Source organism: Peromyscus californicus, unplaced genomic scaffold, assembly GCF_007827085.1.
Source record: "Peromyscus californicus insignis strain IS unplaced genomic scaffold, ASM782708v3 Scaffold_19__1_contigs__length_69161282, whole genome shotgun sequence".
In the NCBI taxonomy this organism is placed as follows: domain Eukaryota; kingdom Metazoa; phylum Chordata; class Mammalia; order Rodentia; family Cricetidae; genus Peromyscus; species Peromyscus californicus.
In genome coordinates this window covers 61,507,699-61,532,141 of record NW_026294491.1, presented here as the reverse complement: position 1 = coordinate 61,532,141, position 24,443 = coordinate 61,507,699, and the positions used below count along the sequence as shown (strand labels likewise).

General features: G+C 52.1%; 2 protein-coding genes across 4 annotated transcripts in view; both read left to right on the top strand.

The window, feature by feature from the left end:
• Window positions 1-224: 224 nt before the first annotated feature.
• On the top strand, window positions 225-9,464 carry Srf (serum response factor). 3 transcript variants are annotated; one of them, XM_052745480.1, is made up of 7 exons: window positions 226-1,022; window positions 2,523-2,789; window positions 4,564-4,825; window positions 5,358-5,477; window positions 6,321-6,512; window positions 6,891-6,967; window positions 7,143-9,464. In XM_052745480.1, exons 1-7 carry the CDS (start codon window positions 504-506, stop codon window positions 7,236-7,238), a joined length of 1,533 nt encoding a protein of 510 aa, XP_052601440.1. In that variant the 5' UTR covers window positions 226-503; the 3' UTR covers window positions 7,239-9,464. The 3 variants fall into 3 exon arrangements, with proteins under 3 accessions (XP_052601441.1, XP_052601440.1, XP_052601443.1); XM_052745483.1 differs by lacking the exon at window positions 226-1,022 and adding an exon at window positions 1,533-1,916; XM_052745481.1 differs by lacking the exon at window positions 6,321-6,512 and having other exon boundaries at window positions 225-1,022.
• Window positions 9,465-9,936: 472 nt separating this feature from the next.
• Cul9 (cullin 9) overlaps window positions 9,937-24,443 on the top strand; it is a 40,492-nt gene continuing 25,985 nt past the window's right edge. The window contains exons 1-9 of the mRNA XM_052745479.1: window positions 9,937-10,066; window positions 11,481-12,084; window positions 12,979-13,133; window positions 14,003-14,503; window positions 15,338-15,473; window positions 15,596-15,789; window positions 16,064-16,448; window positions 16,799-16,991; window positions 21,609-21,816. Of these exons, the coding sequence (XP_052601439.1) occupies window positions 11,490-12,084; window positions 12,979-13,133; window positions 14,003-14,503; window positions 15,338-15,473; window positions 15,596-15,789; window positions 16,064-16,448; window positions 16,799-16,991; window positions 21,609-21,816 (2,367 nt within the window). The 5' untranslated portion in view covers window positions 9,937-10,066; window positions 11,481-11,489. The remainder of the gene's footprint in view (window positions 10,067-11,480; window positions 12,085-12,978; window positions 13,134-14,002; window positions 14,504-15,337; window positions 15,474-15,595; window positions 15,790-16,063; window positions 16,449-16,798; window positions 16,992-21,608; window positions 21,817-24,443) is intronic.

The following is a 24,443-nucleotide window of genomic DNA, read 5'->3' as shown; positions in this document are numbered from 1 at the left end:
TGCCTATGCAAATAAGTGTCCCCGTCCGGCCAATGGGGAGCGGAGGTGCCGGAAGCGCGGACCAATAGGGCGGGGGCGCTGGGGCTCACCATATAAGGAGCGGCCTCGCCATAAAAGGAAACATTGTATCTCTTTATATGGGGGGGGAAGGGTTGGGGGATACCTCCGCCGCCAGCGCGTGGTCCCGGCCCCCTCCGCCCGCGGTCTCGGCCGCGGCCAGCAGCCCCTGCCCCCCGGGGGACGCTGACGGCCGCAGGGCGCGCCTCCCCGGCACACGGACAGGGGGCGCTGCGCGCGGCCTGGGGCAACCCCGGCCATAGGGGCAGGAAAGTGAGGGCCCAGGTCGGCCCGGGCGTGCAGGGGCCCCGGGTTCGCAGCGGCGGCCGCGGCAGCGGGAGCGGCGCTAGCAGCAGCGGGAGTGCCCGGTGGAACCGGGAAGCCGATGGCGGCGGCGGCCCCGATTCCTCGCTGACTTGCCCGTCCGCCCTCCTGCACTGAGCGCCATGTTACCGAGCCAAGCTGGGGCCGCGGCGGCTCTGGGCCGGGGCTCGGCCCTGGGGGGCAGCCTGAACCGGACCCCGACGGGGCGGCCGGGCGGCGGAGGCGGCGGAGGGACTCGCGGGGCGAACGGGGGCCGGGTTCCCGGGAACGGCGCGGGGCTCGGCCCGGGCCGTCTGGAGCGGGAGGCTGCAGCGGCAGCGGCGCCCACCCCGGCGCCCACCGCCGGGGCCCTCTACAGCGGCAGCGAGGGCGACTCCGAGTCCGGCGAGGAGGAGGAGCTGGGCGCCGAGCGGCGCGGCCTCAAGCGGAGCCTGAGCGAGATGGAGCTCGGCGTGGTGGTCGGTGGGCCCGAGGCGGCGGCGGCGGCCGCCGGGGGCTACGGGCCGGTGAGCGGTGCGGTGAGCGGGGCCAAGCCGGGGAAGAAGACCCGGGGCCGCGTGAAGATCAAGATGGAGTTCATCGACAACAAGCTGCGGCGCTATACGACCTTCAGCAAGAGGAAGACGGGCATCATGAAGAAGGTACCGGAGCCGGAGGTTGGCGCGCCCGGGGGGGGACCCGGAGGGTGGGTGCGCGCTAGGGTAGCCCGGGAGCGAGGCGGAGGTGAGGAGGCGGCGGGTCCGCACAAGGTGTGTAGGAGGGGATGGTGGTACACCGGCCGCGCGAAAGGGGAGGGGCCGCCGGGGAAATGTGGGGAGAGGGGAGATGCTGCGAACGTCCGGAACCCAGGGCAGAGGCGCCGAGGGGGGAGTGACCGGCGCGCGGGAGAAAGAGGGTCCTGGAGGAGGGCAGGAGTGGGCAGGGGCGGGCAGGAAGGTGGATAACCAGACGCGGGCGTCAGCCGATCCACTGTGTCCTGGCGTGCGGGAAGGGCGGTGGAAAGGGGAGCAGGAGGATTTGAGATGAGGAGGCTGGAGTTGCATGACAGCCGTGAGCGAGCGTGAGTGGGAGGAAAGGTGGGCATCGCTGGAGTTGTGCGCGCTTGAAGGACAGGCAGGGTTAGGGACCAGGTGAGAGAGCTGCTGCCGCCGCCGCTGCTGCTGCTGCTGCTGCTGCTGCTGCTGCTGCTGCTGCTGCCGCTGCCGCTGCCTTGAGGAACAGCGAGCTGGGACCAAGTCCCGCCCTGGCCATGTGTCTTCCGTTGCTTTCTCTGGAAATCTCATGCTGCCCGCAGGACTGGCTGCAGAATCACCGGTCTTTGGGACGAGCAGGGTTTCCAGCTCTAGGGCAAATCAGTGCATGCAATGTTGGGGACAGGGAGATTTGTAGAGGTATCTTTTGCCAGCCAGTATCCCAGGAAAAGTGGTGAGGACAGGAGTCTAGGGGATGCAGGAAGGGATGGAAGCAGAGGAAGCAGCCTGCAGCCTGGGAACCAGTGTTATCTGTTCCTTGTAGAAGCTGGAACTGCTTCCAAGGTGGGTTGTGCAATTTAGCGGGGGATCCCGTTTCTGGGCTCATGGCAGAGGATCTGTTGCAAACTTAGCTCTCATCGTTTTAGCCAATCTGTGATCGGTAACCCTTAATCATCACGGAGAAGGTCCTTCCTTATCCCAAGGCAAAGGGCACTATAGTATTACAGGGCCAAAGGAGTTAGGCTGTGGCAACAGGTTAGAGCCTGTGCAGTGATCTGGCAGGAAACATGGGCAGTTGCACACTTAGATGGCTGTTACCACCAATATGATGTGTGAGTTCCAGTGTGGTAGGGATCTCATTGTCCCTCTGACAGTGAGGGGGAAGCGGGCACCAGGCATGTTAGGGGATAGCTAACTGGGTCTTTCTATATCCCCTTGAAGTTATATATCCATCCCTGCTGGAAGCTATTTCTGTTTGCTTGGGGTGCCTGCAGTCAGACTGTTTCTTCAAGGACATAGGTAGTTTATTCACTTCCAGCTCACCGTCAGATGTCTAGTCCCTAGAGTTGAAGGTCATCACAGGAGTCGGTGCTGGAGATGACCGAATAATTTTCCCCAGGGAAGTGGAGAGGAAATGCTGACCTGCCCATATCCCTCCCAACTCCCCAGGCCTATGAGCTGTCCACGCTGACAGGGACGCAAGTGCTGTTGCTGGTGGCCAGCGAGACAGGCCATGTGTATACCTTTGCCACCCGCAAACTGCAGCCCATGATCACCAGTGAGACCGGCAAGGCACTGATTCAGACCTGCCTCAACTCGCCAGACTCTCCACCCCGCTCAGACCCCACCACAGACCAGAGAATGAGTGCCACTGGCTTTGAAGAGCCGGATCTCACCTACCAGGTGTCGGAATCTGACAGCAGTGGGGAAACCAAGGTGTGTTGTTGGGGTCACCTATGTAAAGGGGGGGAGAAAAGAGGGTCCCTTTCCTTTCTTGGCCTAGTACGGGTAAATAGATGTTCTTAGTGATGTGGAGTGGGACCAGGTTAGTGTTCCTTATCCTAGGAGACAGGTGTCCATCCTCCATTCCTGACAGGAGGCCGTCCCCCAAGATAAGCGGGCGGCCTCCGTGCCCATATAAGGCCGGTTCGGGCTCCACGCCGGCCTCCCGCCCACAGCCCGCCCGCCTGGCAAGGCTTTTGCATTCCTCCCGCCAGCTGTCTCCCCGCTTGGGGCGGGGGTGTAGCTTGGCCCTGCCCTCCTGGCAGGCTGGGAATAGGAAGGGAGCCTCCTAATCCAGGGTCCTGGGAACCCACTGCTGTTGCCAAGCGGGCTGTCAGGTTGGGCAAGGAACTACCATACTAGCGAGCCTCGTCCCGGGTGTTGGGGTGCTCGGGATACCCAGGCCTGGGCTGTTGGGGAGAGCATTGGCCTGCTACTAAAGATGCCTGCTCTAGTTACGCCTCCCCCTTATTCCCGGTAAGGAGAGAGGGGCGGGTCTTCCTTCCTGCTGCCTGTGGAGCTCCGCCTTCCGGGTGCTTGACTAACTGACCAATGGAAGGAAGCGGCACTGTTTGCCTTAGCAACGCCTCCACCAACCAAAGGCCTTGGGACCCGTTGCTTAGCAAACATCCCGAGCTGACCCACCCCGGCTTTTTTAATCAAGTCGGATCTAGGCCTGGCGGCTTGGTTCTCAACTCCTGGCTTCTTCTTCACAACTCTAAGAACCGAGAGAGTCAAAACTCCAGGTTCCCCCTTGTGTTAGTTACCCGTTATCTGCAATCATTTTCTCGTGTGTGTGTGTGTGTGTGTGTGTGTGTGTGTGTGTGTGTGTGTGTGTTGCCTCGTTTCTGTGCACGTGGGTAAGTCCCTTGGTCTTGGGCTGAAGCGCTTCACTGTCAGACCTTCATGAGCTTTCTCTTTGAAAATCTCGGTCCCTGATGTAGAGCCCAGCAGTTCAGAACCGTAAGGACCCTTTTGAAGAGAACTCAAGCCCAACCCTCTCATGTTTTGAAGAGGAAATTAAAGCTCATAAAAGGGAAGTGATTATCTCAGGGTCACCCAGATGGTCACTGCCAGAGCTAGAAGCAGACTGTGAGTGAGATTTGTGCGGTTCCCTGGGGCAGAAAACGGCAGGAGTTCTCACTGTAAGAGCTGCAAGTGTTTATTTTGATCTTGGTGTGAGCTCAGATGCTCTCTCTGAGTGGTTTTAGGAATGCTAGCCTGCTTATCTTTTTTTTTTTCCCTGCTTAATCTTCTTAACAACCTCCAAGTTAAGTAGTTGTGTTTTTTTCTTTATTTGTTTGTAATATTTACTTATTATTTTGAGGCAAGGTCCTGATTGTCCTGGATCTCGCTCTGTAGACCAGGCTGGCCTTGAACTCACAGATCCTCCTGCCTCTGCCTCCCGAGTGCTGGGATTAAAGGCGTGCGCCACCACTGCCTGGTGTTACGTTTGTGATTTTTAAACTTCGAGAGAGGGTCTCACAGTGTAGACAAGGCTAGGCAATGCTGATGCCTCAGACTCCCAAGTGCCAGCACTTGAGGCACCGTGTCTAATCAACAGCTTCATGACTTTCGTGGCAAGTAAATGGTATAATTAGGGTTTTAACAGAAACAGCGATTGCTGCCTGAATTCTCCATTCACACAAAGCTCCTGAGGGATGAACTCTGTTAGCAGCTCACTGCTCCGTCTTTACTCTGGGTGTAGGACACACTGAAGCCAGCATTCACTGTCACCAACCTGCCGGGTACCACCTCCACCATCCAAACAGCACCCAGCACCTCGACCACCATGCAAGTCAGCAGCGGCCCCTCCTTCCCCATCACCAACTACCTGGCACCGGTGTCTGCCAGCGTCAGCCCCAGTGGTGCCAGCAGTGCCAACGGGACTGTGCTCAAGAGCACGGGCAGTGGGCCTGTGTCCTCCGGGGGCCTAATGCAGCTGCCCACCAGCTTCACCCTCATGCCTGGTGAGTCCCAGGGGGCGGCAGGGAGGGGTTTGCTTTCTCGGGGTCAAATGGAGGATGTTAAAAGTGATTTTAGGGCTAGCCCCAGGAGGACCTCTTTCTTTGCTAAGAGAGCCCAAGAGAATCACTGTATGTCTCATTGGAAGACAAGCTTTGTCCAGTGAGATCCCTGCTGGTGGTGTAGTAAGTTTCAACGCTACAGTCTGGTCTTGTCTGGCTAGCTCACCCCTGAACCTCTGTTGGTTGCTATGGAGGTGGTTGGTGTTCTGCCACTTCCCTGTTGCGACTGGAGGGTGGGTTATGTTGATGGGTTAAGGACAGCTCCGGGTCAGCTGAAGAAGATGGAAGCAAAGCCTGAGGCAGAAGGAAGAGGGAGTCACTTCATTCAGACATGAAGGACCTCTTCAGGTCCCAGGGGAAAGTGATAAGGGTTGGGAACCAGAGTATCGGACCCGGGACTGTAGTGCTCCAGCGTGTTTGGTGAGGCCGACAGACTGCTTGGGATGGAGCCCGAGTAACACACCGTGTCTTGTAGGTGGGGCGGTGGCCCAGCAGGTCCCTGTGCAGGCCATTCAGGTGCACCAGGCCCCACAGCAGGCGTCTCCCTCTCGTGACAGCAGCACAGACCTCACGCAGACCTCCTCCAGCGGGACAGGTATAACTCCTTGTCACCCCCCATGCCTTGCCTTCCCACAGGAAGCCTAGCAGAAGGTGCTTAGCCGTGTGGCTCCTGTACGAGGACCCCGGGGAATTTACTCAAGTAGAAACTGGGGCTTTTGGTTTCGTGTTTATAGGAAAGCCGGTGAGCATGGTGGGGTTTGAACCCTGCTCTGCAGTGAGGATGTAAGTCAAGAGAGACATAAGAATCCACGGGAAATTGTTTGTTCAGTAGCAAGGAAGGAGCCGTGAGTGCATCTGTCACCGGGTGGGAGGGTGTTACAGGTCTTGAGTAGTTCTAATTCCTCTCAGCTACCTTTGGTCATTTCAGGAATTATAGCGAACTCTCATATGTAAGCTACTACCATCCCAACCTTATTCGTTACAGTGTGGTCTAGGGGCTGAAGTAACCGAGGACTTGAGGTTTTCACATCTCCAGTGTCGCCTCAAACCCAGTGACTCAGAATTTGCACTTTAACAAGGTTCCTATGCTAACATTGGAGAAGTGCTTGTCTCAAGGATGAACTGATTAGGTGTGAGTTTAGGAAGAGGGAGCGAGAGGAAGGAACAGGTGAAAATGAAAAGTGAGTGATGGAGTTTCCTGGGAGAGGGCCCATCGTTGTGATGCTAGGGTCTGGGGACAGAGAATTGGATGCATAGACAGTCCGCTCAGAAGAAAACGTTAGGCTGTTTTTCAGTTGATGGTAAGGAACAAAGAAACATTCTCTTGTCAAACCTGGGACACAGAACATGGTACAAAGATCCTAGAGATTGGACTCCTGGGGCAGGATGAGAGCTAGCCGGAGGGATCAGCTCCCTGATGTGTATCTGTGTTTTCCAGTGACGTTGCCCGCCACCATCATGACGTCGTCTATACCCACAACTGTGGGTGGCCACATGATGTACCCTAGTCCCCATGCAGTGATGTATGCCCCCACCTCGGGCCTGGCTGATGGCAGCCTCACCGTGCTCAATGCCTTCTCCCAGGCACCGTCCACCATGCAGGTGTCCCACAGCCAGGTCCAGGAGCAAGGTGAGGGAAGGACCAGGGCTGAAGAAAGAAAGACCATTTCTCCCTTTTCCAGGCACTCAGATGTGCCCCAGCTCCAACACTGAGATGCATTCTCCTCCTGTTTCTTCCCTCCCCCAATGCCCACATATATTCCTGCACAAATACACAGACTTGGATATTCTCACACTCACTGGACAACTGTATTTGTTCATTTGGACACTCACACACACTTAAACCCTCACACTACAGGCACCCTCGTGCATTGCATGAGACACTTTGGGGCACACATCCTTGGCTACATGTTTGAGGCTCCCCTAGTCACCTATGTATATCACATCTCCGATATCTAGAGCTCCTCCTGAGCAAGTGAATGAGTATCTCCCATGCTTTCCGATGCAGGTGGTGTCCCTCAGGTGTTCCTGACGGCATCCTCTGGGACCGTGCAGATCCCTGTTTCTGCAGTTCAGCTTCACCAGGTAAATGGGGCAGGGGGCCCCACCCCCTCCCGCCCTGTCCCACCCAGTCTTCCCTAGCCAAGGGGCCCATCTGTTGCTGCTCAGGCCTGCATTGGACGGGCATGCCAGCAGGGGGCGCCTGAGCCTGCTTGTCCGTCCTCCTCCTGGCCATCCTCACACTCCTCCTTCCCTACAGATGGCTGTGATAGGGCAGCAAGCTGGGAGCAGCAGCAACCTCACCGAGCTACAGGTGGTGAACTTGGACGCCACCCACAGCACCAAGAGTGAATGATCCGCCCGACACCCTGGACAGATGGCCAAGGGACGCCACCACTTATTTATTGTTGCCTTTTCACGTTTTCTTTACACACACGTTGACTGGCCCAAGGAGGGAGGCAGGAGAAGGAGAGGGCAGCCACAGGACTATGCCCTCTCACTCCAGCCAAAGAAATGGGCCTGCCTGCCCTCCACCTGCCCTCCCTCACCCCCTCCTTCCTACCCCACCCGTCGTGCTGTGGATGGGGGGGCTGTCCTCCTCCTCAGACCCCTGCCAGCTTGGCTCAATGTTTGCTGAGTATTCGCTCACCCGGTGGGACTGTGCCCACCTTCCCACTCACAGGCCTTCTGTGGGACTGGGCACAGTGTCCCCTCTGAGGAAGCATTTGGGGCCCTCTCTCCAGCCTGCCTGGTGACCTCTGGTTAGTTCTGTGCTGCCACAGTCTGGGTCAAAAGAGCCCTGCCCCTGCCCTCAGGGAGCCAGCTGGGAGAGAGGGGGTTCTTCCCTCCTGCCGCCACCCTCTGCCCCTTCCAGCTCCTGGATAGCTGGGCCTGTGCACTGGTCAGGTTTCTGGGGCCACCTGCTCCGCCTTGCCGCTCTGTCCCCATGGACCTGCAGGGGCTCTTGGGTTGGAGGGAACCTCCGGCGTTCTCTCTTCCCTGTCTTCCCCCTTCTCCCAGCTGCTTTACTTAAAAGTTGATTTTGAACTTTTTATTTGAGGAGATGAAGTGAAAACAAATCTATAAATATATATTTTTAAAATATTTAACTTTTTTTTAATGGCGTTTTTCTCATCCCCCTCCCTGCCCAAACTCCCCTTTTCTGGGGAGCCCTTAGGCTCTCTAGAACTGGCTGGGCCCCTGGGGACAGCCCCCCCATGAGCTCGGGGTCCACCAGTGTGCATGCGGGAGATTCTGGGTTTGCCCCACGTCCTGGGTTCTTTCCAGGAGAAAGCTGGGGAAGGGGCCCTCAGGCCGCAAAAGGGGAAGGGAGGGTTATCCACAACTCTAGGCCTCTTTTACCCTATAGGGTTGTGGCTGGGGGAGAGGGAGACCAAATGTGGGGCTAGGGTGGGAGGGGGCCAGGTAGAGGAGACGGACGTCATTTGTGCCACAGCACATCATTGCAGCCTTGTGCCCCCCCAGGCTTACAGCTCCCTGGGGCCCAGGCTGCAGTGAGCAGGAGGGGGTCTGGGAGGTGGGGGAGACACAGGAATGGGGGTCACATAGGAGCAGCTCTTGGGCTGAGTGCAGCGATGGAGAGCCAGAAATGGGCAGCTCCCCCAGGGAGTAAGCAGCTACTGTAACTTTTTTAAATTAAGACAAAAAGCCTTGAAGAAAATGACTTTATTTTTCTAAGTGTAACCTCAGTATTTATGTAATTTGTACAGGGCCATGCCCCACCCCCTTAGAACCCGCTGGGGACCTTGAGGGTGGGCTAGCATAGGGGAAGGGTATTTTACCCCGTGTCAGAGCCAGCCCAAACCCCCTGTGTTCAGTAAGAGAGCTTTTCCAGAAGGGCAGTTGGGGTGGGGTGTCGTCAGACCCCTCGCTCCTGCCCTCGGTAGGCACGTGCCTGCTTCTGAGGTTAGGTGAAAGGTGGGGAGGGTCTTATGCACACCTGGGTATGACGGGAGGATCTGTTGACATGTTTGAGAACCCCCCAACCTCTGATCCCCATTGCTGTCTTACCCAGCTGGGGAGGCCACCATTCTGGGCTTTCTCCTGGAAATAGCTGGGCCTTGGGTAGCTTTCAAGACTGGGGCATGGTAAACCAGGGGCCAGAGTGGGGGAGCTTGGGACTCAGGTCTGTAACTGCCCAGCCCCTCCCTCTGCCCTTGGTTCACTCCACTACCACTCACCACTCCCCCAACACATGGGAGGAGATGTTCATTGCTCCTCACAAAAGGTAGATCCAGTGAGTGAATCAGGCAAAGTGCTTATGATGTGTGCTGTGTGATTGTGGCCTTGGGAGAGTCTGTGTGTCAGGATTGAGGTGGCATTTCTGTGTGCAGCGACCCGTGGTGTTTCCCTTCCTAAGTGGCTCTGGGGTGTGTGTGTGTGCTTGTGTTTGAGTGAATGCTTGTGTGAATGTGGGGTGTATGTGGGTATATCAGTGGTTTCTACTTCTCCTGGGATGTTGACCCAGGAATAGTGGACATGGTCACATCCTATGTACAGAGCTTTCTTTTGTATTAAAAAAAATTACTCTTTCAATAAATGTATCATTTTTGTGCACAGACTGGGGTCTTTGGCTGTGTCTTTGGGATCTTTTCAGCATAGGGAGGGAGGAGCGAATACAAAACCCCCTAAACTCTGCCCCTGGAAGCAGGGTCCTTTGGACTATTGAATCCTACATGACTGAAGAAATCTAGGCGAGGGACTTTCTCACTATGCATGGTTTTGCTAGCAGCTCAGGGCGGTTCAGTGGTTTTACCTAAAAAACAAAGTGGAAGAACTAACTTAAAATTCCTCAGGGTTTGGGGAGTGTTGGAAACTTAAACTAAAAAACACTGAAAAGTCACAGGGTGGTGGGAGTATGGCTTAACTAATCCAGGGCAGGTGCTGGGATGGGTGGATGAGGAAGACGGACCCGGTGAAGAGCAGGGTGCTTCACACCTGACTAGCTGGAAAGGACACGGACTGCAGACTCCCCGGCTAGTACGCATGCTCCATTCACGCGCCGTTTTGCCACGCTCGTAGTGGGCCACGGTGGGACCCGTAGCCGCCGGGCCTGTGCGTGTGCCCGGCGGCGTGTGACCCGGAAAGGAGTTGTGGAGGAGGCGGGCCGAGCTGTGGGACCCGCTGCTGGATGCCAGTGAGGGGCGAGCCGGGCGGGGAGAGGTGAGAAGCCAGTCCTGCGCCGACCGGTCCCTTCCCCTTCCCCACCCCCAAGTCTCCCCGCGACAGGGGGGAAGTCGGGTCTCGCTCGTCCTGTCAGCTCTCGAGACCGAGACCGCCATCCTCCCGCACCCCGCCCCCAGGCCGTTCCCAGCGCGGTGCTGGGCCGGCTCGGCCGTCTCTCCGGAGTCTTGCACGGACGCGATCGCGCTGCTTTCGGCCCCGCCCCCCGGCCCGGCGCCACCTTCACGCCTCTGTTTAAGCTGCTGCTCCTGCCCTCCCTGTCCGTCCCCGCCCCCCAGGCCTAGCGGGTGGTTGGACTTGGTCCTGTGCTAATCAACAGCCACTGTGGCATCAGTGGCTACCTCCTAGCCTCCCTTCCATGCTAAGTGGGTCCCATCCCCATTGGGCTCACATCTTACTTGACTCCTCCTCCTTTCTGCTGCTCGGCTTCTGAGTACCCTGACGTGACGCCCGCCCTGATCGCCGGTTCTTCATCGCGGTGTGCCTTCCGTCCATTCTACTCTCGAGTGCACCTGCACTGCTTCAGACCTCACATACCTTTTCTGATCATTTTATTCTGCCTTAATACCCATTCCTATCTGATGCCTGCTACCTACTGTCTCCATCTAAGAATAGTATTAGATTATGTAGTCATACATTGCTTACTGAGCACTTCTGAGCTTGACAATGTTCAGTTTTGTTTTTGTTTTTATTTTTTTAAGATGGTCTTACTATGTAGTTGGGGTTGGCCTGGAACTTTCTGTGTAGCCCAGCCTAGCCTCAAAAAGATGATTTTCTTGCCTCAGTCTCCCGAATATCAAGATTATAGGCATGTGCCAGCACACCATGCTTAAATTCATAACCTTTAAAAAGATGTATGGGACTGGGGGTGTAGTTCGGTTAGTACAGTGCTTGCCAAGCATCCATGAAGCCCTGGATCAGTCCTCAACACCCATATAGTCCTGACAACCATCTATAACTCCAGTTCCAGGGGATCTAATTCCCTCTGCTGGCCTCCAAGGGCACCATGCAGGCAAGCAGGGCACAAACAAATGCACAGGCAACACACACACACACACACACACACACACACACACACACACACACAGTGCTAGGAGCTCAGGGTCTCTCACACACTAGGCAGACGCACTGCTTTTGAGCTATAGTCCCAGCCCTCTTCCATCCCTGAAATGCTTTCATTTCATCTCCTTGCTCTTTCACTACATTCCTCTCTTATATAAATATAACCCCTTATTTATCCTGTCGTATACTTTGTCTTTTCTGCCTGTGTGTTCTAAACCTCATCACACAACCCACCAATCACCACCATCCTGTTTTGCTACAAGATTCCATCATGCTCTACGTAGTTGTTTCCTCTTTGACATACTGCCTGTCTCTCTCCTGTATATTCTAGGAGGTCAGGATGGTAGGGGATCGACGAGCAGGGGACCTCATGATCCCCTTGGGGCCCCGGCTGCAGGCGTACCCTGAAGAACTCATTCGGCAGAGACCTGGACATGACGGACATCCTGAATACCTGATCCGATGGAGTGTCCTCAAGTGTGGGGAAGAGGGCAAAGTGAATGTAGAGGAAGACAAGACAGAGCACCTCCTCATGTGGCTGTCAGCTCCAGAGGTCTATGCCAACTGCCCCATGCTGCTGCGGGAGCAAACACTATCTAAAGGACCTCAGTACCAACCTGCTGGAGAGTTAGGAAGCTTCCCACAGGATCCAGGCGGCCTGGATGAGTTGGCAATGGCGGAGATGGAGGCTGACGTGCGGGCACTGGTGCGCAGGGCCGCCAGGCAGCTGGCCGAAGGCGGGACCTCGAGCCTGACGGCTGCTGTGCTTCACACCATCCATGTGCTCAGCGCCTATGCGAGCATTGGGCCTCTCACCAGAGTCTTCAGGGAGACAGGAGCCCTCGATCTGCTTATGCACATGCTGTGCAATCCGGAGCCTCAGATCCGCCGGAGTGCAGGCAAGATGCTGCAGGCCCTGGCGGCCCATGACGCCGGTAAGAGAGAGCGGTGGGTGTGGGGGGGGGTCACTGGAGAGAGTGGGGTCACAAGGAGTAAGGAGGGGTTAGCAGAGAGTTCCCAACCGTTACTAATAAGTAGCAACTCAAGGCAAAAGAAACATAGTGAATGGTACTCACTATGGTACAGGACAAAAAGACACGGGGTTTATCTGTCACCCTCTGGGTGGCAGAGAGTGAAGCAGGGAGACCTGCATTTGTTGAGTATTTGAGATGCATTAATTGGTTGTGAAATCAGTATGGGGAGAGTTACAGCCACCTTAAAAAAATTAAAATATCTAGCCGGGCGGTGGTGGCGCACGCCTTTAATCCCAGCACTCGGGAGGCAGAGCCAGGCGAATCTCTGTGAGTTCGAGGCCAGCCTGGTCTTCAAAGCGAGTTCCAGGAAAGGCGAAAAGCTACACAGAGAAACCCTGTCTCGAAAAATAAAAAAAAATTAAAATATCTGTACACAGTTGTGTGTAGTGGCTCATGTCTTTAATCTTAGCACTTGGGAGGAAGAGGCAGGTGGATCTCTATGAGTTCAAGACCAGCCTAGTCTGATGAGAGATCCAGGACAGCCAGGGCTATCTAGTGAGACCTTGTCTTGAAAAAAACAAAACAAAACAAATGAACTGTGTGTGTGTGTGTGTGTGTGTGTGTGTGTGTGTGTGTGTGTGTGTGTGTGTCAGAACACAGAATTTAGTAATTTTAACAGCGTGGTGTTATGTTTCGGTTCTGTGTGTATGTGTTTGTGCTCAGTTACATGTGAAGTGTCTTTCTTGCCTTGGGTCTCAGTCACAAAGAAGGTTAAAAGCCTCTGGGGAGGAGAAAGCCTAGGCTAGGCAGGGAAAGCACTGGGGATTGAGAAGATGGACTGCCTGTGACTTGCAGGGAGTCGGGCTCACGTCCTCCTGTCACTGGGCCAGCAAGATGGCCTCGAGCAGCACATGGACTTTGACAGCCGCTACACTTTACTGGAGCTGTTTGCAGAGACCACCTCCACGGAAGAGCACTGCATGGCCTTCGAGGGCGTCCACCTTCCTCAGGTACTCTGTCGTGTACAGGAGTGCTGGGTACATAGTACTGTCTCTCAGGCTGTGACTCGGGACCCGGAGCAACCTGGAGGGCTAACCAAAGTAAAGGCTCATGACCCCTTCTCAACCTCTCCATTTAGAATTTCTAATACCAGAAACTAAGAGTGGAATCCGGGAAAATGGCTCGGCAGGTAAAGCTCTTGCCTTCGAAGCATGCTGACCAGAGTTTGGATCCTCAGAACCCACATGAAACTCGGTGGTTTGTGGCAGCCTGCCTCCAGTCCAGCCTGCAGGAGAAAGAGACAGGGGATCCTCTAGGCAAGCTAGCTAGCCAGCTAAAACGGGGCTCTAGGTTCAGTGAGAGGTTTTGTCTTGATACGTAAGGTAGAAAGTGATCGGGAAGACACCTGATACCCACCTTGGGCCACCTCACTTGTGTGTACACATACACATGCACACACAAATATACACAAAAGCAGACACAAGAGTCTGTGTTTTAAGGTAATTACTTTGTGGGCTGGAGAGATGGTTCTGTGGTTAAGAGCACTAGCTGCTCTTCCAGAGGACCCAGGTTCAATTCTCAGCACCCACATATTGGCTCATAACCTTCTGTAACTCCAGTTTCAAGAGATATGTTTGCTTTCTTCGTGCCTCCACAGGCACCAGATACACACGTCCTGCACAGACATACATACCCACAAAGTACCCGTGCACACAAATAATTGTTTAAAAAGCGAATTCTTTTGTGTTTCTTAGACAAATCGATCTGAGAACTACAGGCCTAGGAATGCGGCTTTCCTCGCTCGTCTGTCGAGGATACCGAGGGGCAAGGGAGATGACAAAGCAGGAGATGAGCTCAGAGCATGGCCTGTGTCTTGCAGATCCCCGGAAAGCTGCTCTTCTCCCTGGTGAAGCGTTACCTGTGTGTCACCTCCCTGCTGGAGCAGCTGAATGACAGTCCGGAGCCCGGAGCTGGAGACCGCAGCTCTCCATATCTCACAAAGGGGAAGAGCCGGGGACAGCGGGAGCTGCAGTTCAGTATGGCAGTGGGCAGCCTCATTTCAGAGCTGGTGCGGAGCATGGGCTGGGCCCGGAACCTGAGTGAACAGGGCGCTTCACCACCCCGGCCAGCCCGGTCTATCTTTCAGCCCTGCATTTCAGGCCTTCCGCTGTTAATGCCCACCACTGTCACTACTCCCAGGAAGCAAGGGCGGGCCTTCCGCCATCGTTCCGAGTTTTCTAGTCGTAGTGGCTATGGTGAATATGTTCAGCAGACAGTGCAGCCCGGCATGCGAGTTCGGATCCTCGATGACTATGAGGAGATCAGTGCCGGTGACGAGGGCGAGTTCCAGCGGAGCAACAATGGTGTGCCCCCTGTGCAGGTGGGGTCACCCAGTGGTCGGACAATAAAGCATCTCTTCTGTGGTATTCGTGGGGTAGCTGAACCCCAGACATAGCCTGAGGATATAACTCAGTTGAGGAGTACTTGCCTAGCATAGATGAGGTCCTGGGTTTGATCCCCAGCATCATATGAAATTGGGAATGGTTACATGCTTGTGATCTCAGCACAGGAGAGGTGGAGACAGGAGGATTGGATTTTCAAACTCATCCTTGGCTACATAGCAAGCTGGAGGCTAGCTTTGGCTACATGAGACCCTGTTTCAACAACAAAAAAAATAAAGGAGGGCCAGGCATGGTGGCATGACTTTAAGCTCAGCACTCAAGAGGCAGGGGCAGGTAGATCTCTGTAGTTTTGAGGCCAGCCTGGTCTACATGGCAAGTCGTGGACAGCCAGGATACATAGAGAGACCTGTCTAAATAATAATAATAACAACAATAATAATAACGAAAAGAGAAAACCCTCAGAAGTGGAGTGGTTATTTAAAAAAAAAAAAAGAATCAGTACAGGAGAGGGTTCTATTTTAGAGGGCAGAGAAAATTTGGCGGAGTAGGTGGCCTGTGAGGTCACAGGGACTCGTGCCCAGGAAGCAGAAGTGATATACTGGGATGACCCCTTTGCCGTCAGTATCAGTAGGGGAGGATGCTAAGGAGTGTGGGAGTAGAGGCCATGAAGGTTAGGAAGAAGGACAGGGCCCACTCACTCCCTGTACTGGCTGGAAGCCTTTAGCTGTATGCAGATTTGTCCAGGCCTAGCCAGTTGTGGTCAGGCCCAGAGCTCAGAAGGCTGAGTCCGCTCTTCTCTTGCCTTCTACCAGGTCTTCTGGCAGTCAACTGGTCGCACCTACTGGGTACACTGGCACATGCTAGAGATCCTGGGGCCTGAGGAAGCTCCTGGCAATTCTACTTCAGCGTCTGTGGAGAAGAGAGAAGGGGCTACCGTACTGGGCACAGGTGAGCCTGAGGGAGGACGTGGGGAGCGTGTTTTAGAACCTAGGGGTACTGTCTAGCACTGAGCCATTTCTGAGTGGGGCCTGCCCCAGAGGTTCAGAAATTGACTATTTGTATATCCTCAGCATTTCCCTCCTGGGACTGGAGGCCTGCGTATGGTCTGTACCCACTGCCGTATCTCCAGCCCGAGCCCCAGAAGAGTGAGGAGTCAGGGTACCTGACCCAGGCAGAGTGGTGGGAGCTACTTTTCTTCATCAAGAAGTTAGACTTGTGTGAGCAGCAGCCGATTTTCCAGAATCTGCATGAGAAGCTAGATAAGGTACCAGAGGCCTGAGATATCTGGGCTGAGGGATGTGGTGGGTTAGAGATGGGCACTCCAGGAGAGATTCTAAGTATAGAATGTCACTTGGTTGTGTGTGGGTTGCGGGGAGCTAATGGGTGAGGCCTCTGGAGGTCCTGCTAGTGGACGAGGCATGCTTTGCAGGTCTTGTGTATAGAAGACATGAGGGGACGGCGGGGTGACTTTGCCCATGACTGTTCCTAGGAACTTTGTGTCTGTTGGTCCTTGAAACGAATACCCTTTGTATTGACAGGCCCTGGGTGAAAAAGCCCTCGGTGAGATCTCTGTGCCCATAGAGATGGCTGAGGGGGTGCTACAGGTTCTCAGTAATCGCTTCGAGGGCAGCAACCTCTGTGACCTGCTCAACTCCCAAATCTACACCAAGTATGGGCTAAGGCCTGAGGAACTGAGCAGCTTGACTTCTTCACGAAGTCCCTCCTGTACCCCAGAGCCAGAGGAGGGGTCAAAGTCAGCAGCCAGCTCCTCAGAGGAAGAAGCCGAGTCCTGCAAGGCAAAGGCGGAGCCTGCCAGTGCAAAGACTGAGTCCCCCAAAGCACAGAGTGACTCACAGCTGTTCAGTCAGCTTCTGGTGGTAGAGGGGATGGCCCTGTCCCCTGAAACACAGGAGGCAGCTGCTGGTGAGTTGGGTTCTGGGAAGGGAAGGGCAAGGACATGAGAACAAGACATACGTTGGCCCGGTAGAAGTGGGGAGAGTGGAGGAAAACACGGAGGAAGAAAGGGAGGCCTTTCATGGCGGACAGGCCTCGAAAGCACCCTCACGTCTCCCCAGGAACAGATTATGACTGACTGACAGCTGCCCCTTTCTTCAGTATTTTCAGTTTCCTTTGCAGGCCTCTCCATCTCGATGGTGTAACTAGACTGTTCATGTACTGTTTGAAAAGCCACAGTAGTGAATACCATTGATGACATAACTGGGTTTAAACACTTCCAGTTGTTTTAGCTGCTGCCTTTCCCTCACTAATTACAGAAATGGCCAGAACCTTGAGGGGTCCTGGTCCCCGCAGCTCCCTGGATCAGCATGTGGCAGCAGTCCTGGCCACTGTGCAGCCCTCCAGCCTGGACACAAACCTGCAGCTCTCGGGGCTCTGTGCCCTCTCCCAGGCTGTGGAGGAGGTCACTGAGCGGGACCACCCTCTGGTCCGTCCTGACAGATCGTTGAGGTTAGCATGTCACCGAGGGAAGAGGTTTGGGTTGAGGCTCTAGCCATTCCGGATGACGGCAGGAGGGAAGGAGAAAGGAAATCAAGAGGTAGGGTGGGGGACGGGTGGGGCCTGAGGAGCAGTGGAGCAGAAGGCTGGTGATGCGGTGCTCTGAGCACTCCTGAGAATTCACATGTGTGCCCTCATTAGTCTACCGCCACAGAGACAATGATGCCTTTAGTCCTGTATTAATATTAGCATTATAGTTTACAGGAGAAAACGGAGAATTCTAGTCACTTGCTCAGAGTTCTACAGATAGCAGAGCCAGGAGCCAAACCTAGGTCCTTTTGGCTCTTTAAAAAAAAAATTTCTTTTTCTTTAAAAAAAAATTTCAAGCCAGGTGTGGTGGCACATGTCTACTCCTAGAAGTCAGGAGGCTGAAGCAGGGAGGTCATGAGCCTGAGGCCAGCCTGGGCTACAGAGTGAGACCTTGTCGAAAATGTTTTTTCTCTTTTCTTTTTCTTCTGTCCTACTTTATTTTGAAAGTTTCATCTGATTTCATTATTATACAAGTGCATTCTCATTTTCAAAATGGTTCATATAAAAATTATTGAGGGCTGGAGAGATGGCTCAGAGGTTAAGAGCACTGACTGCTCTTCCAGAGGTCCTGAGTTCGATTTCCAGCAACCACATGGTGGCTCACAACCGTCTGTAACGAGATCTGGTGCCCTCTTCTGGCCTGCAGGCATGCATGCTGTATACGTAATAAATAAATAAATAAATAAATAAATAAATAAATAAATAAATAAATAAATAAATAAATAAATCTTAAAAAAAAATATTGAATGGAAGCCTTGCTGGGATGTGAGGGCACATCCCTATAATCATAGAACTCAGGAGTCAGAAACCAATTTGAGGTCAGCTAGAAAGAAAGAAAAAAGTTAGAGTGGGTTAGTAAGAAACGGAAGGAGGGAAGAGGGAGTGGAAGGAGGAGGCTCTGGACTGTCCGAGGGACGGTCCTGAGTACAGCTGGTCAAGAGAAGCAGCCCTTTCTCCCCCCACTGTCAGAGCGCCCTTCAGACCACCTACAGATTTAACATGTAATTGCATGTTTAGGGACTGGAGAGCTGCCTCAGTGGTTAGTAGTACTTGCTGTTTTTCCAAGAACCTGGGTTCGATTCCCAGCACCTACATTATGCCATTCACAAACATCTATAACTCCAGTTCCAGGGGATCTGATGTCCTCCTCTGGCCTCCATGGGCACCTGCACCTCGAATGTGCACACACACAGACACACAAACACACAATCAAAAATTTAAATAAATATTAAAAATGTGTAACTTCTTGTTTGTAGAGATTTTTTATATTTTAAAAGTGCAAATTAGATCTTTTAAAAACCTGATGCATAAAAGCATTAAAATTGTGTGTAGTTATTTGGGTGGAAATAGTATGTAATGTATTTGTGTTTTAGTGTCTGTGGCCACACTCTTTTGTGGCATTTCTGTGTTCCCAATCAGTGTCTGTTAGAGGACTTTTGGTGTCAGTCATCACAGAGCTGTTCATTATTTTCATTGATGTGTAGAACTGTATGGTTGCAGCCAAGTTCAAATTCACTGCTCTACTGTCTCTATCTCCCTTACCTTGACCAGCACATTAATAAATGTGTGTGTGTGTGTGTGTGTGTGTGTGTGTGTGTGTGTGTGTGTGTGTGGCTCAGAGGACAACTTGAGCAAGTTGGTTCTCTCCTTCAACCATGTGGCTTCTGGAGATCTATCTCAGGCCACCAGGCTTGGCAGCAGGTGTCTCTACCCACAGGGCCATCTGAGTGGCTGAAGATGAGCAAGAGTGTAAATGGTCATTGTCTGCCTCTGTTAGCGTCATAGTTCTGATGATGTTAGGCATATTTGTGTAAACTGTGTTTCTGCTTCCGTAACTATCACGTTTATGGAATATCTTACCTGTCTCCCACTTTTATTGAGCTGTTCCCTTTTTATAGATTTAAAGGCATTCTTATATTATTTGTTATCTGTGTTCCAAACATTTTGTTTGTGTTTCTTTTTAAATCATGTTAGCTTTATTTTTGTGATTACAAGAGAAACTACTTAGTATAGAGAAGTTAGAAAATAGATGTGGTGGCGGCGCCTTTAATCTCAGCCCTTGAGGCAAAGGCAGGCAGATCTCTACAAGTTCATGGCTAGTGAGTTTCAGGCTAGCCAAGACTACGTATAGAGACACGATCTAAAAAAAGGAGGAGGAGGAGGAAGAGGAAGGAAGGAAGGAAGAAAAGACAGATCGAATTAGATAAAAATTATTCAAAAAGGCCTTTCTACAGAGATATTCAGCTAACAGTTTTGTGAGCATTCTAACTTCCATTTTACCTTGTTCATAGGTGTTATCCATGTTAGATTAAGTAATTCATAACCAGTCCTGGTTTGCAGCTGGGTGTGGTGAAGCATGCCTCTAATCCTAGCACTTGGGAAGCAGAGGCAGGAGGACGGAGAGTTCGAGGCCAGCCTGGTAGGACCTGTATCAAGTAAGAAGAGTGGACCCGGCTGAAGCAGCCGGGTCCTTGTCTGTCTATTTCATGTTGTTGTTGCCATAGGGTTCTGAGAAGAAAGATCAGAACGCACGTTCTTTCCCAGAGGGTCTCTGTGTTGTTTCTCTGAGTAGTTCCCAGGCCACCTCACCAGTGTCACTGTTAGGACCAGCTCTCAGGACCCCAGTGCTCTCACTCAAAACCAGCATTTTTTTTGTCATGAAAGGGAGAGTTATATTTTGAGACAGAGTCTCAGACTGCATTGCCTGGGCTGCCCTTGAACTTCTGATCCTACCCAGGCATCTCAGTGTTGGGATTATGGCTAACTTGGTTTGCAGTCAGAAGGTCTATGTCTTGCTCCTGGACGTTTTCTCCAGGTTATATTGTTTGCGTCTTAATTTTGTTTGTAGTGTCTTTCAATGTGCTAACGTTTTTAGGTTGCTATTGTTTTTACCTTTTTATAGCTTCTAAAATTTTCTGTCCTATTAAGAGTCCATTCTTAAGCCAGGCGGTGGTGGCGCACGCCTTTAATCCCAGCACTTGGGAGGCAGAGGCAGGCGGATCTCTGTGAGTTCGAGGCCAGCCTGGTCTATAAAGCTAGTTCCAGGAGAGCAAGGGAAACAACAGAGAAACCCGTCTTGAAAAACCACACACACACACACACACACACACACACACACACAATTTAAAATAAAAATAACATCTAAAAAAAAAGAGTCCATCCTATTCCAGGATTAGAAAAATATAGCTTTTTTGTCACGTGTGTGTCCACTTGTGTGTGGAGATGTGTACAAGGAGGTCAGTGGTCAAGTGTTGGCTGTCTTTTGGTCTCACTGAAGCTGGAGGAGCTCACCAGTTTGGCTAGGCTGTGTGCGCAGCAGCAAGCCCCGACCGGGGTGGGGTCACCCAGTTCCGCCTCCCTGGTGCCCAGCTTTTTATGGAGGTTCTAGAGATCTGGAATCAAGTCTTGATGTTGTGAAGCGAGTGCTTTGCCACCTGAGCCATCTAGCCCCGGGAAAATAGCTTCTTATTTTTCTAAAAGTATCTGTTATTTCTGTTTTTGTTTTTCTATATTCATTTCAAATTCAACTGGAAATTTTGCAAATGGCATGAAACAGCCTAGACTCTACTCTGATTCAGGTGGACAGCGGGCACTGTCCTTTGGAGCTAGGAACTGAACCCAAGGCTCACCACACTAAGCACATACTCTGTCCCTGAGCTACAACCCCAGCATCAGGCTGGGTTTGTTCTTTGTTTGAAGGATTTTTATTTTATTGTATTTGTTTTGCATTTTGGCTTTTTAACTTTTGGAGATAAATTGTGTTATCACACTGTGTTTAAGGTTGCCCTTGGATTCTTGGCAATTCTCCTGTCTCTACCTCCCAAATGCAAGAATTACTGCATGAGCCACCACGCCCAGCCCTGCCATCCCCTTTTCCATAGTCTGTCCTTGCTCCCTGGCCGAGATCTCATCCTTACTCCCTGGCCGAGATCTGTCCACTGCTGCTTTTATTGTCTCCTTATCTCTGGCTCCCTATTTCAGTTATAGACTTTTGGTTATATTTGGCTAACTAGAATTAAAGCTGCCATTATTTTTTCCAAACATTTCTTGACCATTCTTACATATTGTTCCCCCTCTTCCTAAATCTGCCTGCCATTTTTTTTCTTTTTTATAAACTTTTTTTTTTTTTTTTTTTTTTTGTGGCCGGGGAGTTTCGAGACAGGGTTTCCTCTGTGTATCCCTGACTGTCTTGGATCTCACTCTGTAGCCCAGGCTGGCCTCGAACTCATAGAGATCTGCCTGGCTTTGCCTCCCGAGTGCTGGGATTAAAGGTGTGCACCACCACCACTCTTTTTGAACTTTTAAGCCATTTGACTAGAATTACGTTCATTCTATAGACTCATTTGAAATGAGGAACCGGGACAGTTAGACTGCAGAGGGGCGGGGTTAGGAGTGAGACTGAAGCCAGAGAACAGGTTGGGGGAAGAAGAGCAGACTGAGTCTTGATGGATGGAGTTGGGCAGGGAGTGAGAGAGCACCATGTCTGGAAGGTTAGGCACAGCCCCTTGGGGTGGGAGTCTCAGTGTCCTGTCTTCTCAGAGAGAAGCTGGTGAAGACCCTGGTGGAGCTGCTGACGAACCAGGTGGGAGAGAAGATGGTGGTGGTGCTGGCCCTGCGCCTCCTCTACCTGCTCATGACCAAGCACGAATGGCGTCCCCTCTTTGCCAGGGAGGGTGGCATCTACGCTGTGCTGATCTGCATGCAAGAGTATAAGACATCTGTTTTGGTACAGCAGGCAGGGCTGGCGGTGAGTATACTGATTTCGACGAAGTTGTGGAAGTGGAAAGACACAGATAGCTGTAAGAATATGATCTGCATGGTGTTGGAGCTCGAGTGCATGAGAAAAAGGTACCAGAACTGATACACAGAGAAGCCCTGTCTCGAAAAACAAAACAAAAAACAACAACAGAAGGGATGATGCTCAAGAGCTGGTCCAGAGTGCAACTCCAGCGGGGTTCAGGTCCCAAAGAGGAGGTGTGGGGTGGGTGAGGGGAAGGAGACTCATGGTGTGAGGGTGAATCTTGATGGCTGTCACTTTTATACTCTATGATTGCGTAGGATTAAATGGGAGAAGGGAGCGTGTGAGTTGTCGTGTGGCTTGTGATCAGGGGTTGAGGAAGCTAGCCCTGACCTTGACAAGTCGATAGACACCATGGTCATGTGTTAATCGAGGTCCACAAATTCCTCATGCCAGAGATAAGAATGACTCCCTTTTTAGAAAGCAGGAGCTCTCTCCAAGCCCCCGAGGGAATGGGAGTTTTTGTCTAAATGCCTGACCTTGGGAAAAGGACTTTCTGGGGACCGGACTCTCCAATACAGAATATTGCAGTTTTTCATATGGCTTAGTTTATCCAAATAGCTAAAGCTTATAGTGAGCAAAGACGAAGCTAGACAGAAATTACTGTGAACCTGAGCAGACCTTCGGAATTTATAAATCTTGCTTATCAAATATACCTTATTTATCAGGCATATGTTACTTATCTAATCTTCTAGCAGTTGATGTTGACTTGTGTGGGAGTAGGCGGAGTCATCGTGCTATGGAAGAATAAAGACATGCCGTACAGCAGAGTTCAGGAGGTGCATTGGGGGCTGGGGAATGGAAAAATGAAAGAACAAAAGGCCATCCCCGAGTGGGGACCTGAGAGAGGCAGGCAGGCAGGCAGACAGACAGACAGAGGGATCGGCAAGAGAGGAGCAAGAAAGGAAAGAGAAAGAAGAGAGGGGACTGTGACAGAGGGCACTTTTAAGGTGTCCTGTCGTGTGTGTCTGAGGCAGGCTGGCCACGACTGCCTCAGAGGTGGAAACTAACAGGATGGTTCCACAGTGTCAGAGATTTTCTTCCAAAGGATTATTTTTGTTTAAAGAGGCTGCCATTTTATGCATTTTCATCCCTCAAAGCCCACACAAAATTTCTCAAAAGAAAAGGCATAAGGCGCCGGGCGGTGGTAGCGCACGCCTTTAATCCCAGCACTTGGGGGGCAGAGCCAGGCGGATCTCTGTGAGTTCGAGGCCAGCCTGGTCTCCAAAGCGAGTTCCAGGAAAGGCGCAGAGCTACACAGAGAAACCCTGTCTCGAAAAGCCAAAAAAAAAAAAAAAAAAAAAAAAAGAAAAGGCATAAGGAAACTCCCAAAACACACAGTGAGAAGAATAATTAAAAATGAAAGTAAAAGTACTAGAGACTTGTGATCCGAAAAGTCAAAATGCTGGAGCTTCGTCAAGCAGCAATGGTGGCCATGTGGTCCACGCCATCCGGTCCACGCTATCCTTGTGAGTGGTTCGGTGGATAAAGGTGCTGCTCCCGAGCCTGACAGCCAAGTTCAGTCCCTGGAACCTCATGGTGAAGGCAGCGAACCCACACTTAGAAGTTGTAAAGGAAGGGAGATACTCATGTTTAGAATTCAGCGGCAGGGTGCGTGAGATGGCTACTAACCATGTTACAGGAACAGGGCTTGAGGAGAAAGCAGGAGTTTAGCTTTAGGTGTGTTGACTATTCCACACTTGAAATTACAGGGAAGTGCGTGCTGAAAGACTGACATCTTAGATATGACAGAGTGTTTTTCTTCTTTTTAAACTGAGTGGTCCCGTGTATAGAAATAATCCCTTACTGGATTTGTGGGAAACAAAGGCCATTTGTGGGAAGCACCGCCATTGCTCTGCCACCCGGGCCAGACAGCAGGGAAGGAAGGCCATGTCCAGAGAGCTTGAGCAGATTGGCTTCCTAAGCACTCACTACAGAAGTGCTCCTGCTAGTGTGGTGTGGACATTGTGGCTGTGTGTGACCCAGTGTCCCTGAAGGAAACAAACCTCATCCAGAGCAGTTCTGAAAATGGGTTCTCACGGCACAGTGGGCACAGTGTGGACAAGACACGTCCTCTCAGAGCTGGCTAATCTGGGAAGGTCAGGACACAGTTCCTTTATAGGGTCATTTGGGGTCTGCTCCTTCCAAGATAGCCAATCATTATCTAGACCACCAGTATACAAAAATATTTTCTGATTTCCTCAAATTGCATGGCCAAAAAAATAGCATTTACAAAACCTGAATTCATATTCTTGCCCATGACAAAATCACAGCATCTTGTTTGTAGCTTGAAGTCTATAGACTCCAGCTATGTGGGGTGGACTGAGGTAATCAAAAAGAGAAAGCTTTCCTTGGAGGGCCTGGACCTCTCCTGAGTTGTCCTGAATGCTACTTCTAGACCAGTTCATTCCCTGGGTACTTTTTCAGAGAGACAGCCCTACAGCAGAGACATTCTTGCCTCTAAGATATAATGGTTTTTTTTTTTTTTTTTTTTTTTTTGGTTTTTCGAGACAGGGTTTCTCTGTGTAGCTTTGCGCCTTTCCTGGAACTCACTTGGTAGCCCAGGCTGGCCTCAA